Raw genomic sequence first — 17,649 nt, forward strand, 5'->3', positions numbered from 1 at the left:
GGTTTGTGGATCATACTTAAGAGCCCCTCCTCTAGATGGCTGTCACCTGCTAGTAGAGGGTCAGATTAAAATGTCTCCAGACACAACTTCGGTCTGGGCATTCCATGATATTGCCTCCCAGTCCTCTGTTAAAAAGCATGACAGAAAAAAAAAAAAAAAAAAAAGCAGTTGTCGTAGCTCATGCTTTATGAATAGAACAGTTCACTAGCACATTGGCTGTTTCTGAAATATCCCTTGAGACCTTATTCAGCTCTTTTCACAAATGGCAGCAGTAATCACATAGATAAATCTACCTACCTAATTTGAAGGTCAGACAGGAAATTACTTTTTTTGGAAGAATCAATGGTGGCATTACACTTTTCTAATTAATCCCAACATGGAAATGATTCAATTTATTGGAGAAATCTGAATCTGAGGTGAACAAGTAAATGCATGCTGTTACAGCAAAGTGCTTCCCTCACCTCCTCCTGTTTCCAGTTCTAGGAGTTGGGCAGGGAGAGTGTGTCCTTATTTATTTTCCTGTGGTTGGCTTCCCCAGCTGGGCCTTCCAAGATTTTACCTAGTAAAATCTAAAAAAAAAAAAAAAAAAAAAAATCTGCATGGCATCCTTCCCAGCATTGTCCTGAACTCATTGCAATACTTCCATGAATGAAAATTTTATTTTCCTTCAGGGAGAAGAATAATAACAACATGCAAAAGTATAATGTAAAACTAATTTTTTTCCTTTATTGAAAATACATCTACAATGCTTCTCAGTCCACACTGGGTGCATGTGATATGCAGAGCCTGTGATGGGCTGGCAAGAGGGTCATCCCAGAGGACCTGCTTTCCATAAGAGATGGTTAGTATAAAAAAGATCACATTGTGTAACAGAGTTAATTTGACATGATTAATTTTTACTCTACTGGTGTCATGACAGCCATGTACATTAACTTTTGTAGTGTATTTCCCAAATAGAGACTTGACATTAAATGGTTACTCCACCACAGCCTAATGTTAACTTTTGTACACATGTACGTAATGCTCGCGATCTATATAAAAATATCTCTAATTGTATATCAGAGGATGTATGTCTAGATTTTCAATCTGTTAGCATAATTAAGTCCATTCCTCACCATTTTCAGTCAGAAACTCAAACACAGCTGGTATTGTCTGACAGCTCCCACTTCACATAATGACTGGATATTCCTTAGAGGGTAAAAAAATAATCTCCTCTAAACCTGGTAGCTGCCTTGCCTGAAACTAATACCCCTAGTGTTTTTTTTTGTTTTTTTTTTTTTTGTCTTGGAACCACACTGACATGACTTCATACTGATTCATCTTCTATGGTTTTTCCCAGGGATGCAAACCAAACCAAACCAAACCCCACTTCAGCTGAAGGTTTTAAATGATTTGGTGAATGGAGTTCCAACACAAAGAAATATCTTGTTTTTCTCATTCTGAGAACTTCTGATGATAGTCAAAAACTTTTTCAAATAAGAGACCACCCTCCCGGTTCATGGACCTCTAGTGGAGAGAGAGCTCATTCATTTGACTTCTTTAAAACGTATAAGAAGTGACCTTATATTTTGATTTGCGGACTTCTTTAAGGAATGATTTTTGAACTGAAAAGAAAAAGTGTTTCAGGTTAAAAAAAAAAAAGAAACTCTCCTTTTAAAAAAAACCTTCCTTAAAGATGACTTATAATCTTGGTGTTTTAAAATCCTCTCTTTATAATGTCAACCATGCTCCGTTCTTTCCTGGCGATCTTTAGTGTTCCATAGTAAGACCGTGAGCACCCTTGCTAAGTTGCTAGTCTTACGTTTTATTTTCTAAAAGTCTATGGTCAGTTGAGGAGTGGTGGGAGATATCCTTCCCAGAGTAGTCCCTTTAGTTTGTGAAGAGCAGGAAAGAAGGGAATACTTCCCCTGTTGGGAAGAACTAAGCAGAGTTTCGTGAACAATTCCACTCCTGGAAGGGCCTCCAGCCAGGTGATTTGTGTAACTGACATTTTGGACACAGGACCTGGTAAACCACACAGCCATCCTGCCCCCACTTAGAAATGTTCATTCCCAATAAATGTCTATTCTGAAAGTCCCATGCTCCATGGAATGATACTTGCTACAGGATGTTCTTTGGGGAAATGGAGGGCAGGCTCTTTTATGGTGCCACAGGATGTTTGGGTGAGAATCGACCATAAAGGCATCTAAGGAACTCGCTCATTTTACAGATGGGAACACTGAGGCCTAGAGATGAGATGTAACTTGCCCATGGCCACATGGAAATTTCACTTTCTGCGCCTCCTCACAGCTGTGCTGGGTGTGTATTTGTATTGTCCTGCTACTAATAAAATAAGGACACAAATCATAAGAAAAAGGAAAAAAAAATCCTTGTAATGTCCAACCGATAACCCACTGCTGATCAAGTTGTTTTGTTTTGATACTAAAACTGAATTGAATTCTGAAGGATTTTTAAATTCTGAAAGTTGATTTAAAACCATGTTTTTAGCCTAGTATTTGTTTTGACTCTTTAATTTGTAAGAGCTATCACATTTACAGGATTGTGTGCCACATAAACTTGTAAGATCTGATCAAGACTATTTTTGATCTCAGTACCTTATTAGATAAGACTAACATGAAATGACTTAAAATTTTCAAACATGGGATGAAAACTATACATTTTGGCCACTGCAAAATCCCCCCTTGTTTTTGGATGAATACTTCCCAATCCTATCAGGGCAGGGAGGAAAAGGGAGGTAAAGGGCTGACTGGAGAGAATGAGTTGAAATGAGATGGAAACATTGTATAATGGTTTTCAAACACCTGGTGCTCAAGGAAGCATTTCTTTGTGTTAGTCTACATCTTGGTCTCACTATCAATGGATTTCTCAATTTCGCTTTCCTGGGCAATCAGCTGATATGGTTTCTTCATTTCATTCTCTTCAATCACTGAGTTACCCATTTCGACGTCCCGGTTCTTCAGTTCATGTCGTGACAAGTGTTCAACAATGCCGGCTCCCAGGGAGTCTCCCAGAACGTTGGTGGTGGTACGAAGACGGTCCCTGGGGAAGGGAAGGGTGGAAGGAAGAGCGAGGCTCCTGTGAACATCACGGGATTTCAGCTCATGTTTTGAAGCAGCTGGCTCAGTCACTGGGGGCATCTCTTAAAATTCTGCTTGGTGTAGCCACCCACTGCGTCATTCCATAATAGACACATAACATTCAAAATCGTAGTTACTAATATATATCCTTATAATTAATAACTTATATAACTTATAACTAAGGATATATATTAGTATTAATTTTCAGTTACTAATTAGAGTACCAACAGTAGGAATGACCCTCCCCTTTCTCCTTTTATTTAAAATTTTTCTTTGGTTCTCTTTCCTACCACTCACTTTGCTTTTACCAGAAGGTCTCAGAAGTGTGATCTAGAGACCCCTGGGTGCCCCTGAGGCAAAACCAATTTTCATAATAATGCTAAGATGTTATTTGCCCTTTTCCCTCTCATTTTCTCGTGAATGTCTGTCTAGTGGAGTTTTTCGAACAAACAACACAACACCAAAGATAACACAACAGATTGAATGCAGAAGCAGTTAGTCTTGTATTAAGCTAGACATTAAGGAGATTTGCAAAAATGTAAAATGGTATCATTCTTTTCCCTAAACTTTTGGTTTGGAAAATATTTTTCCATAAAAATGTTATATATGTTAACATGTAATGAATGGATTATTGTAACCTTTAAATGAATTTAACATTTAAAAAATGCCTAAGTTTTTCTAACATGATAAATATTGATAGATATGACCCACACAGATAAAAGCTTTGGGGGTCGTCAATTTTTAAGTGTAAAGGGGTTGTGAGACTAAAAAGTTTGAGAACCACAGCTTTATACTCTAAAAGTCTTCATATGAGTCAAGTAGTGACTGTGGGCCAGACAGTGAGCTGAATGCTTTCCATGTATCAATGCATTTAATCCTCACAGCACCACCGGGAGGTAGACAACATTATTATCTTCATTCTGCAGAGAAGGAAAGTAGGGTGGCTGGGTAACCTGGCCGGTGTCACACAGGGGCAGGACACAAACCCGGATCCAAGTGACCGTGGAACTCATGCTCTCAATTAATTATCTCCCTCCCACTTATTTTGCCTTGAGAACACTGAACTTTTTGTGGTCATTAGATCTACCTCATGGAGTCTATGTAGACTCCAACACCTACTGTGTCCTTCTAGGCTGTCGCCTTGGGCATCCTGGGGAGCAATTGTAAATGGAGGGAAAAGAAAAGAGGCAGAGAGTGTTAGCTGGAAGGGTGAGGGGAAAAGGGCAGAGGGGTGGGCCCTAGAGGTTAGGGTCTGAGGGTGCTTTTCTTGAAACTTTCCCCAGAGCCAAAAATCAATTCCACTTAATGACGCCAGCTCTCTTCCCACTGTCTGCACAGCTGCCCCACTCGCTGTTGGGGTCAGATGGGAACATCTGCACTGTATTACGCCATTGGAATGGGAAGCACAAGAAGAAAGCCTGTGCCAGCCTGGGAGGCCCGCTCTTCGGTCCCAGCCGCCATGGGGATGTGTTGTGCAATTCAGAAATGGCTTTGCTGATTTATGTTGGCTTTGTAGACAACGGGTTTCCCAATCCCCGAATGGTTTTATAGAGTGAGAAGCGTAGCAGCCAGATGTGCCCCGCAGGCTGATAAGGGAGAGTGTGCGTGGCGCCTGGGGCTTGGTGGCCAGATAACGGCAGGGATCAGGCAGGGAGGACAATTTAATTACAGGCCAAGCCTCCCCTCTTCATGGAGCCCTTTGGCAGGGGCAGAAGGCTGCCTGGTGCCCTAGGATGACAGAGGAGAGCCCCACGACAGCAAGCCGAATGTAGTCCGAGCGTACTCACAGGAACCAGTCCACTGCGATGATGAGCGTGATGTCGTCGGTGGGCAGGCCCACAGATGTCAGCACGATGACCATGGTGACCAGGCCCGCCTGAGGAATCCCAGCTGCCCCGATACTGGCAGCCGTGGCTGTGATACTGTTAGAAGAAGTCCCCAAACAGAAAACATTTGTTTAAATCTGCCCAGATAGAGAGCAGACCCTGTAAAACATGCACAGGGGAGATGTCTGACTTGCCAGGTTAACATAAGAAGATGTGCTTTAGAAAACTGTAAGTGAGATGGTATAAAACCCATTGAGATAATAATCATATTAACTAATATTTATCAAATGCCTATTACGTGCCTCCTGATTTGTTAAGCATGGCTTACCTCATTTGTTTCTCTCAACAACCCTTAGGAAGTTGGTCCTGTTCTTACAGCTGTTTCTAAATGAGGAAACTTGTGCCTATATACGTTTTCACGTACCTGGAAGTATTTTGTAAGGTCTAAAATACTGTACAGTTACAATTTGTTTCTAATAATTCCCCTATCCAAGCAGAGGATTGTAAAGATACTGAACTTGTATGGTTACTGTGGTCAGAAAATTTATTAATTCAAAAACAAAATGATTTATGAACAAGGCTCTCTAGCATTAGCAATATATATATATATTTTTTGCGGTGCGCGGGCCTCTCACTGTTGTGGAGCACAGGCTCCAGACGCACAGGCTCAGCGGCCATGGCTCACAGGCCCAGCTGCTCCGCGGCATGTGGGATCTTCCCAGACCAGGGCACGAACCCGCGTCCCTTGCATCGGCAGGCGGACTCTCAACCACTGCTCCACCAGGGAAGCCCTAGTAATACTTTTTATGGAGGCAGTATGAACCTCATTTGTAAGGCACATAACCTGTCTGGGACTCAGTTTGTTAAATATCTATCTATTTGATAGGCTTATGTGAGAATGTGAAAATGTTTTTTGAATAATAAAGTATTACCTAGATATAAAGTGGTATTCATAAAGTAATAAGTCTGTGGAAGAGACTTCATGGTTCCCCCGCATTGTTCCCCTTGTATAGTACTAGAATGTTTAGCTGGTATATGGCCGCCCACATTGAAACTATATTTCCCAGCCTCCCTTGGAGCTTAAACTAAGTTCTGGCCAATAAGACATATAGGTGAAAGTGATCAAGCAAATTGCAGGTTGTGCCATTCCTCCTCCTCCCACTGGCTAAAATTTGGAGGTGATGTTGAGCCATCCTGGACCACCTGGATGAGGGTGATACCCCGGGGATGATAGAACCACAAGTTTTAGTCCCTTACACTGTAGAACACCTACCAGCCTGGAGGGCTTTGTGGAGCGGAGCTGCTCCACATGAGAGAGAAGTACAGTTCTATCTTGTTGAAGTCACTGTAATTATTATTATTATTAACTCTGACACACGCAACTGAAACTTTTTCATAACTCAGGGCTTTTCAACCAGTATGTCAAGGTATGCCCGAGAATAGGTTATAGTGAACTGAGATATTGAGCTCCCAGCCCCAGTTTAGCTAGACTGGGCCTGGGGCTCCCAGAACCTCCAGGTCCGTCACCTCTGGCCATGATCAGCCCCATCTTTTTTATCCCAATGCATTCTACAACTGTTATCATTTCCCAATAGTACAAAATATGTATACAGAGTCTGACATAAATTATTTCTAAATAAACATATATAGACATACACACACAAATGTGAGGGAATTGAAAGAGATTTAAAAAGACTACAGTGACATAAAAACCAAATACAAGCCATAAACCTGGATTTGATCTTAGTCTGGGGAAAAAGCTATACAAGATATTTTGAAACAACTGGGGAAATGTGAATATAGGCTGGATATCCCAGAAGTGTTTTTAAGAATCTTACTATTGTGGTTATGTAGGAAACTATCTTTATTCTTAGGTGATGCATGCTGAACTATGTACAATGAAGTGTCATGAAGGCGGGGTGGAGGTGGGAAAGAAGCAAAAATGGCAAAATGTGAACAATTGTTGGTTCTAGGTAGAAGATGTGTGTTGTAATATTCTTTCAACTTTCCTATGTATAAGACAGTGTAAGACAATTTATAATAAAAATGTGAAAAAACAGATTTATTTTGATTTCCAAGCTAAATTGTTAATAATAATTAAAACACACACACACACACACACACACACACACACTAAAGAGTAGGGTCTGATCTGGATTGTGAGATTTTGTCTCCATCATACTCATTGGTCTGTTGTGCACAATGACTTTCATTAAGCAAAAAGAAGGGACGATATTCACATGTGCACCTGGATATGCCTGGACTGTCTCCAGAAGGATACAAAAGAAACTAGCAAGCAACAGTGGTTGCCTCTGGAGAAGGAAACTAAGAGATTAGCGGAAGGTAGGAGAGGGAAAATTACCTTTCACTAGACAGCTCAAATAATAGTTAAAAAATAGGGCTTCCCTGGTGGCGCAGTGGTTGAGGGTCCGCCTGCCAATGCAGGGGACACGGGTTCGCGCCCCGGTCCGGGAAGATCCCACATACCGCGGAGTGGCTAGGTCCGTGAGCCATGGCCACTGAGCCTGCGCGTCTGGAGCCTGTGCTCCACAACGGGAGAGGCCACAACAGTGAGAGGCCCGTGTACCGCAAAAAAAAAAAAAAAAAAAAAAAAGTTAAAAAATAGTCCACAAAAGGAAAATTCTCAACCTATTTGTCAGTGTGCTCTGTCATATATACTGCCTAAAAATTAACCCAAGAGAAAATGTTAATTCTGTTTTTCAAATGTATTTTTATTTTCTAATTTTTTCAATAAAAGCTAATAAATAATAAAAGGTAAAATTTCAATGCCTTTTATTGAAGTTTAACATTTTTTAAAAAGAGAAATATCCATACTATGTATTCTACAGATTTTAAAAAGAAAGAGCTGGATATGTTTATAGATGGTATACGGATGAGTAAATCAGTCAAGTGGCAAGCAGTATGTATGGTATGATTCCATTAATTAAAAAAAAAGTGTGTATGGTATGTCTGTGCATTGGAAAAGGTCTTTGTACACCAAACAGTAACCCTGGTCACCTATAGAAAGATGAGGAGTCATGGTGGCAGACAAGTTTCACTTTTTACTTTATACATTTCTGTATTATTAGAAATTCATTATTAATAAATATGCACATCTGTGGTTAAAGAAAATAAAAATCTCTAAATATCAAAAATAACACTATTCCTATGAAGAGTCCCCTCTCCCAGTTTCTTCACTCAAGCCCTGATCACCGGCTCATCATTTAAAGTCGTTCTTAAGAAAAGGTCGTATAGAATGTTCCTTGTACCTGATTGTAATAATCTGTCCAAAGTTCAGGTCGAAGTTGTTAACTTGAGCAATGAAAATGGCAGCCAAAGCCTCATAGAGGGCAGTCCCATCCATGTTAATGGTGGCCCCTACTGGGAGCACGAATCTGGTGACACGTTTGTCCACGCCATTGTTCTCTTCCAGGCACTTGAAGGTGATGGGTAGGGTGGCAGAGCTGAGCACAGTAAAACAGGACATGTCAGCTGACCATCCTGACAGTTCAGACTGTGCCTGTCCGTTTTGGTATTTTGGACAGAGAGTTCCTTCCTTTCCCATATCCTAAGTGAAAGGGAACTAAGTCAGCACTAGTATGAATAGGGGAACAGGGCTAGGGACAGAGGGTTCCCTCGCTGGGTCATTTGGCAGCTCCCCCGCTTCTGGGTTCCTCTGTGATGCATCACTTGTGATTACTCCCCACCCCCCAACAAGAGCCTGTGCCAACGCTCGGCCATCTCTCCCTTAGGCAAACGGCAACTGGATGAGGAAGATGAGAACGGGCAGGAAAGGATAGCTGATTTCCATTTTGTCTCCTGAAAGGGTATATAGCCAGCTAGTCTTTGAATCCCAACTAGGTCTGACTAGCATTGGAGTAAAAAAGCCAATTCCTATGTCTGGACATTTAAAACCTGGAAAAACACACCCCCACCCCTCAGTCTGAAGGTTCTGGTTCAAAGTAAAGTTTGAGATACATTTTCTGATAGAAATAAGCCACGGATATATGCGTACCTGGAGGAGGTTCCCAGAGCCGTGATGAGTGCTTGCAGCAACCCGCCGATGAAGACCCAGGGGTTTTTCCGTGTTACCAAGAAGTAGAGGAGGGGAAGGACAATGACCGCATGGATGAGTAAGCCCACGATGACTGTCACTGTGTACATGGCAAGCTGCCCGCCAATGACTCCCATGTCTTCCATCTCAACAATTTTCCCTGCAATCAGGAAGAGGATGCCCAGAGGGGCGTACCTATGTAGAAGCAACACACGCACAGTTGGAAGTCTGATTTCCAACAAGCTATTCCACAGAAATTACCAAGTGATAAGAAAAAGTCAGAGAGTTGACTTCCAAACTTTTCTGCGCAGAATACTATGAGGACTTGCAGAAACTGTGAACTTCTTTCTTTTCTTTTTTAAAATATAAATTTAAATATAACTAGTGCATAATTAGGCTTTCCTCTCAGAATTTCTCTAGGTCACTATTCTTTTTTTCTCCTAAACCAGGAAAAAAAGGTAGGTTCAGAGGTTTTGCAACTCACCTCTTTTTTTCCTAAATAACTGTCATTTCACCACACCTGGGTCACTTTGGGGGTCCTCAGATGCCCCCCCCCCCCAATCCTGCTGTCTCCTGCTCCCTTGCTAAGTACTCTGAACAGTCAGAATCCACCGAACCAATATCCAGACTTCTGGGAGCATTTCCCACATCGGAGCCTGACTCCCAAGCTAAAGCAAGATGCACACGGTGGCATTTCAGTGTTTTAGATTTGCAGACAGCTCTCTTAATCAAGGACAACTTTTATTAGTTTTTCCCATATTACACACTACTTACAATATTACTTAGTATTAATCTTTTTTTATTTAAATAAATGTACTCTAAGAGGAAATTGTATGTTACAATGCAAATGAAAAACTAGCACCATTTGCCGTAAGTAGAAGGCAATCATAAAATAAATTCAGAGCTATCAAATTTAATAACATGCATGTTTGTACTACCACCATCAGGTTATGGGTGTTCTAGTTAAGTAATTATTACCCACAGGCTGCTACTGCCATTTGTGATCTTTCGCCTGTAGACTCGAAAGAATGAACAACGGAGACGTGAAATGTCTTGTACACATTGAATCAAGGCCCCACTCTCTTTGTCCGATGTGTGCTATAAACTACAACCCAACTCACATTACCCAAAACAGAGAAGCTGATCACCCTTCAGGAGAAGGGTCTGCTGGGAACTGTGGAGGACTTATTTCATATTGAAAAATACAATGGTTCTTTTAAAAGTCCTTTAAAAATACAGGCCAGGAAATTATAAGAGTACCTGTTTTCAGAAATGTAATAACTCAATGTTGAATGTGCAGGCAAATGTACAGCTAGAAAAGCTACATGTGAGGTTCATTCAGCAGCCTTGAATAGGCTTCTTTCATAAAAGAGGTGAAAGGTGGAGGCATTTTAATAATATGAAGATAAATGTCCACTTTCAGCTCTGCCAAGATTTCCAAGGAGGGCCCCCAGCATTTCAGTGGGGACTCCTGGGGAGATGACATTCTGATCATCTTTGTGCTCCCAAGTTCATATCCATCTTGAACAAACTCCTGAAAAATGGATTTCTCTGGGCTTTGGGGGCAATAAAGACAAAGAATATTTTTAATCATGATGGTGAGGGCTTTTCTTAGAAATGGATGTTTTCCTGCCTCAGGTGCCAAGAGGGAGTCTGGATTTAAAACAAAGGAAAAAGGGAAAGCAACCCTCACAGGAGGCTTAAACCAATCACAGGGTTCTCTCCCTGCTGGGGAGAGTTTACTTTCTAAGGTCAATGTTCCTCTGTGGATTTACTCTTTTCCTTTGTCTCCTGCTCTCAACTTTCTTTGAAGGAAGCTGTGTTATAAATTGTGGCTTGTCCTTCTATAATACTTCCCATGAGTCCTTCAGGCTTGACACAGAGTGGCCATTTACACTTCTTTCTTAGGACTGAAATGGAGGAGAGGAGAGCTCGGTTTTTCTGATGGTCTAGGGGCTTTTCCCTCTCCTGGGAATGCTCTCCTCTCAGTACTTTGTATGGCTAGCTGATCACCCACCTCCTCAGACACCTTTCCAACCCATCCAAGGCAAATTTTAAGTCTCTGCCCCAGTCACTTTTTATCACATCACATCATATTACGTGAAAGAAAACCTCATGTTTTATTTTATTATTTTATTTTTCCATAGCACTTGTGACTAAAGCACATGGATGATTTGTTTGTTGAAGAATGTAAGGTCCACACAAGGTCCTACTGTATAGCACAGGGAACTATATTCAATATCTTGTCATAAACTGTAATGGAAAAGATGTTTAAAAAAGAGAATGAAAGATCCAGGACATCCTTGTCTGTCTTCTTCATTGCTATATCCATAGTACCTGGCATTAAATGCTTAGTATACAGGAGACAATCAATAAATAGGAGACAATCAATAGGAGAATGAATAACTAATTAGTTATCAAATGGAGGCATGAGGAATGGTATCCCATCAGTGCTGGAGGAAGAGAGTTGACACCTTTCAAAAACAAGGAAGCAAACTTATGCAGACAGGCTTGCAGATATGTTCAAGGCCACTACCAGCCCAGAAAGTTACTGATTTTCTTGTGCTTACCCGAATGAGATCATTGCAATTGGCCATCCTGCCTGGTGGCATCTTCCTCAGTACAGAACACAAGTTGATGGCAATAAGCATCTTCTAGGTAACATACATAGCAAATGGAAATACATACCACATTATCACCGCTACCAATCTCATGATGGCTTCGTTAAGAGAATCAAAGAACTCTCTCAGGGCCTGGCCTTGCTCCTTCATGTTTCCAATCACAAATCCGAAGCACATGGAGAAGACAACTAGTCCCAGGGCATTGACCCCATTCACAGACCCTGGCACTGGGACTAACTCCTCTGTGATCCTCGTCAGAGTCTCCATGGCCTCTGACACATTATTTATCACGGCACCCACAAGTGTTTCATTGGACTGGATGGGCACTTTAAAGCTTCTCTTCTCATAGTTGGTTTTAAACTTAAAAAGAAAAGGCACAACAGGGATTAAAGGTAATTTTTGCTTTCTTCTTTTGTACTTTTTGCTCGGATTTTCTATAATGATATACATTACCCCAAATTCAGAGAAAAGCATTATACAAAGTATCTATCTACCCTGTCTGTCTATCTATCTATTTATCTTCTATCTATTTACTTATCATCTATCTAATCTGTGACAAACCTCTACTACTTCCTCGGCACAGACAAACACACACACACACTCAAATACACAGCAAACCATAATAGGAAAGAGGTTGAAGGTGGAGTAAACAGATACATGTGCTTCTGCTTTTTTCTGAAACCCTAATCAAATGACTATAAATTCAAATATTCACAATAATCCCTTTACCCTTTATGGGTTCATGTTAGGGGATCATGGACAAATCACCTAACACCCCTTTGCTCATGTTCCACAGCTGTGAAACAGGGATAACTGTGCTGGTCTACCTCACAGTGTTGTTGTAATGATCAAATTAAACAGAATATATGAGAACATCTGGTACATTTTAAAGCACTATACTAATGTTGGCTAGTGGTGCTCAATAACAAAGCCCTTCAGGGACTAGACTTAGTTGGAGACTTCGGTGAATATTAAACAATTTAAAATTCCCCAAACAACATTCTTCAAAGTATTCCTGATAGTATTAGTTCTTAAGAATACTTGCGTGAATAATAGTTGAGGTTGACAACCCAGTTCTCAAGTCTATAGAAGAGTCTCCTCTTATTCAAGAGATGGTCTTTTCCCCATAGCTTCTGCATAGATGCCCCAGACAGAAAATGCTGAGTGTATTACTGTGGCCATTTGAAACAATTAAGCCCATCTCTCTATGAGTTTAACGAGAGCAGAATTTCTGGCCTTCACATTGACGGGAGTAAAGCACTGGAGAGAGTAATAATCTATGGATGTTGACTGGATCTAGAGTCTAGGTGAAGAAAGCACAGCTGTACGTGAAGTGCTGGGCCATTTCTCTACCAAGAGTAAATAGGAGACTTTTTTGTCCAGTGGGAAAGCACTATTCCCAAACAAGGACATGGCCAGCTGTCAATACTGTAGACATATTCCCTAAGCAATCAATGGCACTGCTTGTAATTTTAACAAAGAAACTGACACCTTTCTGTCAGTCAGCTCTCAAATCTCTATTCTACTGGGGTGCTTATGCATTTTATGGATTGTCTAGGGTGACTTTTCAATCCCAATTAGCCTTTCCTACGCCTCCAACTCTTTCCCCTTAGACACAGTTTGCAGCCTACACAGAAATTGCAACCTCATTTGCATTCTGATCTAAGACAAATAGATCTGGGATGATACATTTGCTTCCCTTTCAAAATCCTGTAAATGCAATCCAAAACCAAATACAATAAATCTTCATGACTCAGCACTTTTCCCAGCGTTGCTAGAAATCAGCATTTTTGATGTCAACTAGTGCCAGCTGACTAACTGGAATAGTCAGCTCCGTGGTGCTGGGGTTGGCTGGTTGGGTTAAAAGGGGTTTATTATTTATGATTACAGTTGTTTTGAATAAAGAGAGTTAGATTTTGCCCTCGTGGGTTTTTTTTTTTTTTAATAAAGAAGGAATTCTGTTTGAATTTTGCAGTGCGCACATGCATTACCTATTAAAAATGGTCAATACAAATTTTAAAAAGGGAAAAAAGCAAAGAGTATAAAACTTGGTCCTCCATGAGTTTGAAGTTTGATTTTGTTTGTTTTACAGATCCCAAGCACAAGGGTTAGGGAATTATAACAAGGGTGAAGCGACACCATCTGGAGAAATGTTTGGGAGCTATTATTTAACAACTAGAATGTCTAATTGTTTCCCTTTTAATATCTTGGGCAACAAAGCTTTTTTGTTCAGGCGATGTTAGAATGAACTGTACTAATTTTATCCCCTAATAGTAAAATGTATTTGTGTCTTCAACACAGAGAGCCAAGAGTTGCTTGGATTTGGGGCTAAAGGGAACTGGATTTCACTATGGCCTCCTGCTAGGTGTCTCATCAGCCTGGATACCCCTTCCCAGGAAGCAGAACAGAATGCAGAAGCAGAAAGAGGATGGAATTTGAAATCAACACAATGAATTTGAATTCAGGTCTGCCATTTACTACTTGTGAAATCTCACACCTACTACATAACCTCCCTGACTTATCATAGATAAGTTTTCTCATCAATGAAATGAAGACAATGATACCCATCATATTTATGTGAAGAGTAAATATAACATTAGTGCTTGGTACAGAGGGGACATTCAATACATGATGGTGGCAGTGCTTTCTGATGTGGTTCTTTCTTTAGAATCTCTAAGGCCCTTAGTAGACTTTTAAAAAAAATAACCCATTGATTTTTAAAATCAAACCCAGAAACTTGAATAATCTCCCTAATCTTTAAAGCAAACTGTAAATATATCTTATACTGGAGTTTGCTTGCTTGGTGAGCTTTTGTTTATGTGCTGCGGGGGAGAGGAGAGAGAGTCTCCTGATTAGCCTTCTTAATAATTAACAGAGACTTAATGAGTCATTTGTATGCAAGACATACAGTGTCTGGCAACTAATAAAGCCTTCAGTACAGGGAAGACCACCGCCCGCCCCCAATTCCCCAGAAAACTCTAGTGCTTTCCATCCGCTTGGCAAGAGAAGTGTTTCTTACTACAGAGAAATGGGAAAAAATTAAATTAAATTAAAAAGAGAACCCTCCTCTGTTTGGTACACCAAAGAGGAATTTTAAAGGTGAATTAGTGGCTGTGTTTACCTGTTTAAAGCAAGCTTCCACCAGATTTGGAGGGAACATATTCCTGCAAAGAAAATAATGGTCACTTGAAAAATTCCTAAATAATAAATTAGTTCCTTAAATACTTTTTCATTGTGTCTAAGGTAAAGATTGCACTGAAATAAGCAGCAAATGGAAAAAGAGAAAGATTTTGGTGGATCTTATGAAATGGGACATAGGTCATCCCTCAGTGTGGCCCATGTAGTTCATATTTTTCAAGGAAGTCCCAAATTCAACTCATCTGTCCTTTTGTCTGGGATTTTTTATTCCAACATCAAACCCTGCTCCTAGGAAAAACCCAAGTGAGAAGGACCAAGTGTTCCGAATCAAATGTCGTGGTTAGACTGTTCTCCACAGAGTCCTCCCAAAGCCCCTCTGGGGGATGAGATATTGACTCTGAATTGCTAGAGCTTCTGAGGCTCTTTGGTGACCAACAGGGAGATGGCCCACAGAATTTGAACTTGAGGCCCATGTGGCAGGGTTTGTTACTGACTCAGTGCAGTGTTTGTGTTCATGGTGGGGAAGAAGAGGCAACAGTCACGCTGGGGAATCTCTAGCCAGCTGTAGGACCTTGGCTAATTCATGGCACCCATGTAGGTCTCAGCTGACTCATCTGTTAAAGAGGAGATTGGATTAAACTATCACTAGGGCTCCAAGACTAAAGACTGCGGGAGAAGGAGACATGACCCAGGCAGCTGGAGAGTCTGAGATTCCAGCAGGTGTATGTCACCAATCAGATTTTAAGGTTATAAACTCTGGTTTCTTCCTACTGCCTAGACCAGGGGTCCCCAGCCACCGGGCTGTGGAGCACGCAGTGAGCAGTGGGCCAGCCAGCAAAGCTTCACCGGCTGCTCCCCATTGCTCGCATTACCGTCCGACCATCCCCACTCCCCAGCCCCCGTCCGTGGAAAAATTGTCTTCCACGAAACGGGTCCCTGGTGCCAAAAAGTTGGGGATCTCTGGCCTAGACCATCCTGTTTCTTTGTCCTTCCCATCTATGCTCTATGGGTCTGTTTCTACAAACCCTGAGAGAAAAGTGAGTTTAGGAGATTCCAAGATAAATTGCTCGAACCAGGTGTCTGGGTGGGGACAGGTTGGTCTTACATTTGTCACTGGGGCAAGAAGGGGCAGAAACACACCAGACAGAGAATGACAAGATCCCAATTCTTTAACTAAGGAGTAGAAATCATACAGAAAGAAAATATAATAAAATGCCCCTAATCCAAACTCCCTGAGGGTAAAGTTCCTGAAAAAAAATGGTGAAAAGCCTTAATTAATTGTACGAATTAAATAAAATCATTATCATTGGGTGCCAGCTTGGTATGAAATAATACAGAGTGGCTTGTTACCTTTGGATAATTGAGATTAACTCCCTGAAAAGGGCTTTCAGGGAGGCACCGTGGGGCTGCCTTGTGCTTACGTACAGATGATACAAAGTCACTCATGGTCAGAATTGATAGGTGCGGCTGAAGAGACCCTTTGTTGCCCAAATCACTCTTGAATCTACCGGCCACAGACCCATTCCTTGAGATGGCACGTGAACTCAAGTCCCTAGGAGGAGGTTCTCTCAGATAGTGGGGAGAATCCTTTAGAGTAGGCATCTAGGATTGGTAAGCCAGTCACTCTGCAAGTATGTTGTAGAGAAGGGAGGAAAGGGCTAGGTTTGGGGAGGACAGCCTGGGTGGGCTACTTGCTGGAGGAATGCTAAGCAGGTGGGGCATTGAGAGGTCCATGCTGGGATATCTTCCATTTGCCTTTCGCCATCCACTCTCCATCCTGCTCTGTGCCTGGGAGGCTGACCCCTCACCTTCTGGCTTCCTGTTGGGTTTGTCCAGTGTGAGGCGCTGACAGATCACAGGGCAGTGGGAGGAGAGAAGTGGATGTATATATTCTTCCGGCTCTCTCTCTGGCAGGTTGGGCAACAGCTTCCTCCCTCCAAATTAGAGCTGTAGCCCCTATCCTGAGGGCCCTTTCCCTCAGGACACAGCCCGTCCTGACTTCCAGTAATGGCTCCCTTCTCTTCCTCAGGGCCACAGGTGGTAACAAAACAGCTTCCTATTGCTGTTAGCCCTCCAGTGTCTCACCATCACTTGTAGGTTCCCTTTACCCTGCCCACCTTTTCAAACCCTGTTCAGTGATCCTTTTGGGCTTGCAATACGCTTCCTGCCAGCAACTGACCGATGCAAAGGCAAGTGTGGAGAGAGAGCAGGCAGGGAGGTGCCAGGCTCAAACTTGGGCTTACTTCTCAGTTCTGTGTCCAACATATTCTATCCTCAAGTCTGTTTCAAGTATTAGATAAGCTAATTTGTAATCAGTGTACGGTTTGTGTATAAAACAATGGTAAAGAAGCCATCCTTTAGTCTTTTATTATTGATCTGCCAAATCCTTTCTTCATAAATAGTACAAAAGGAAAACCTTGGGACAGGTATGATCAGATGATCTCTAAAGCCACGTTTGGAAATAAATTGTCGTGTACAATGGATGATGATACAGATCACAAGTTCCAAATTAAAAGAGTCCAATGAACAGGCTATACTTGAAAAAAAAAAAAAAGTAGCCTTAAAGAGCAAGACTTGAGAAAAGTAGGTCAAGAATTATTGAAAGACATTATGCTAAGTGAGATAAATCAGACAGAGAGAGACAAATACTATATGATTATCACTTTTATGTGGAATCTAAAAAATACAACTAATTAGTGATTATAACAAAAAAAGAAGCAGACTCACAGATATAGAGAACAAACTAGTGGTTACCAGTGGGGAGAGGGAAGGAGGGGGCAACACAGGGGTAGGGGAGTAAGAGGTACAAACTATTAGGAATAAAATAAGCCACAAGGATATATTGTACAATGCAGGGAATAAAGCGAATATTTTATAATAACTATAAATGGAGGATAACCTGTAAAATTTGTGAATCACTCTATTGTACACCT

At 41.4% G+C, this 17,649-nt stretch overlaps 1 protein-coding gene across 4 annotated transcripts in view; it reads right to left on the reverse strand.

Moving 5' to 3' along the window:
* Positions 1-2,834: 2,834 nt before the first annotated feature.
* The window catches only part of SLC1A3 (solute carrier family 1 member 3), a gene marked incomplete at both ends in the record, with an annotated part of 71,683 nt that continues 56,868 nt past the window's right edge, over positions 2,835-17,649 (reverse strand). For 2 of the 4 annotated variants that reach the window (XM_079702549.1, XM_079702548.1), the window contains 6 exons: positions 2,835-3,039; positions 4,865-4,999; positions 8,173-8,367; positions 8,919-9,152; positions 11,646-11,938; positions 14,700-14,742. In XM_079702549.1, the coding sequence (XP_079558675.1) occupies positions 2,835-3,039; positions 4,865-4,999; positions 8,173-8,367; positions 8,919-9,152; positions 11,646-11,938; positions 14,700-14,742 (1,105 nt within the window). The remainder of the gene's footprint in view (positions 3,040-4,864; positions 5,000-8,172; positions 8,368-8,918; positions 9,153-11,645; positions 11,939-14,699; positions 14,743-17,649) is intronic. The other 2 variants (XM_079702550.1, XM_079702551.1) reach the window with 2 other exon arrangements.

This window comes from Hyperoodon ampullatus (genome assembly GCF_949752795.1).
Source record: "Hyperoodon ampullatus genome assembly, chromosome: 4".
NCBI lineage: Eukaryota > Metazoa > Chordata > Mammalia > Artiodactyla > Ziphiidae > Hyperoodon > Hyperoodon ampullatus.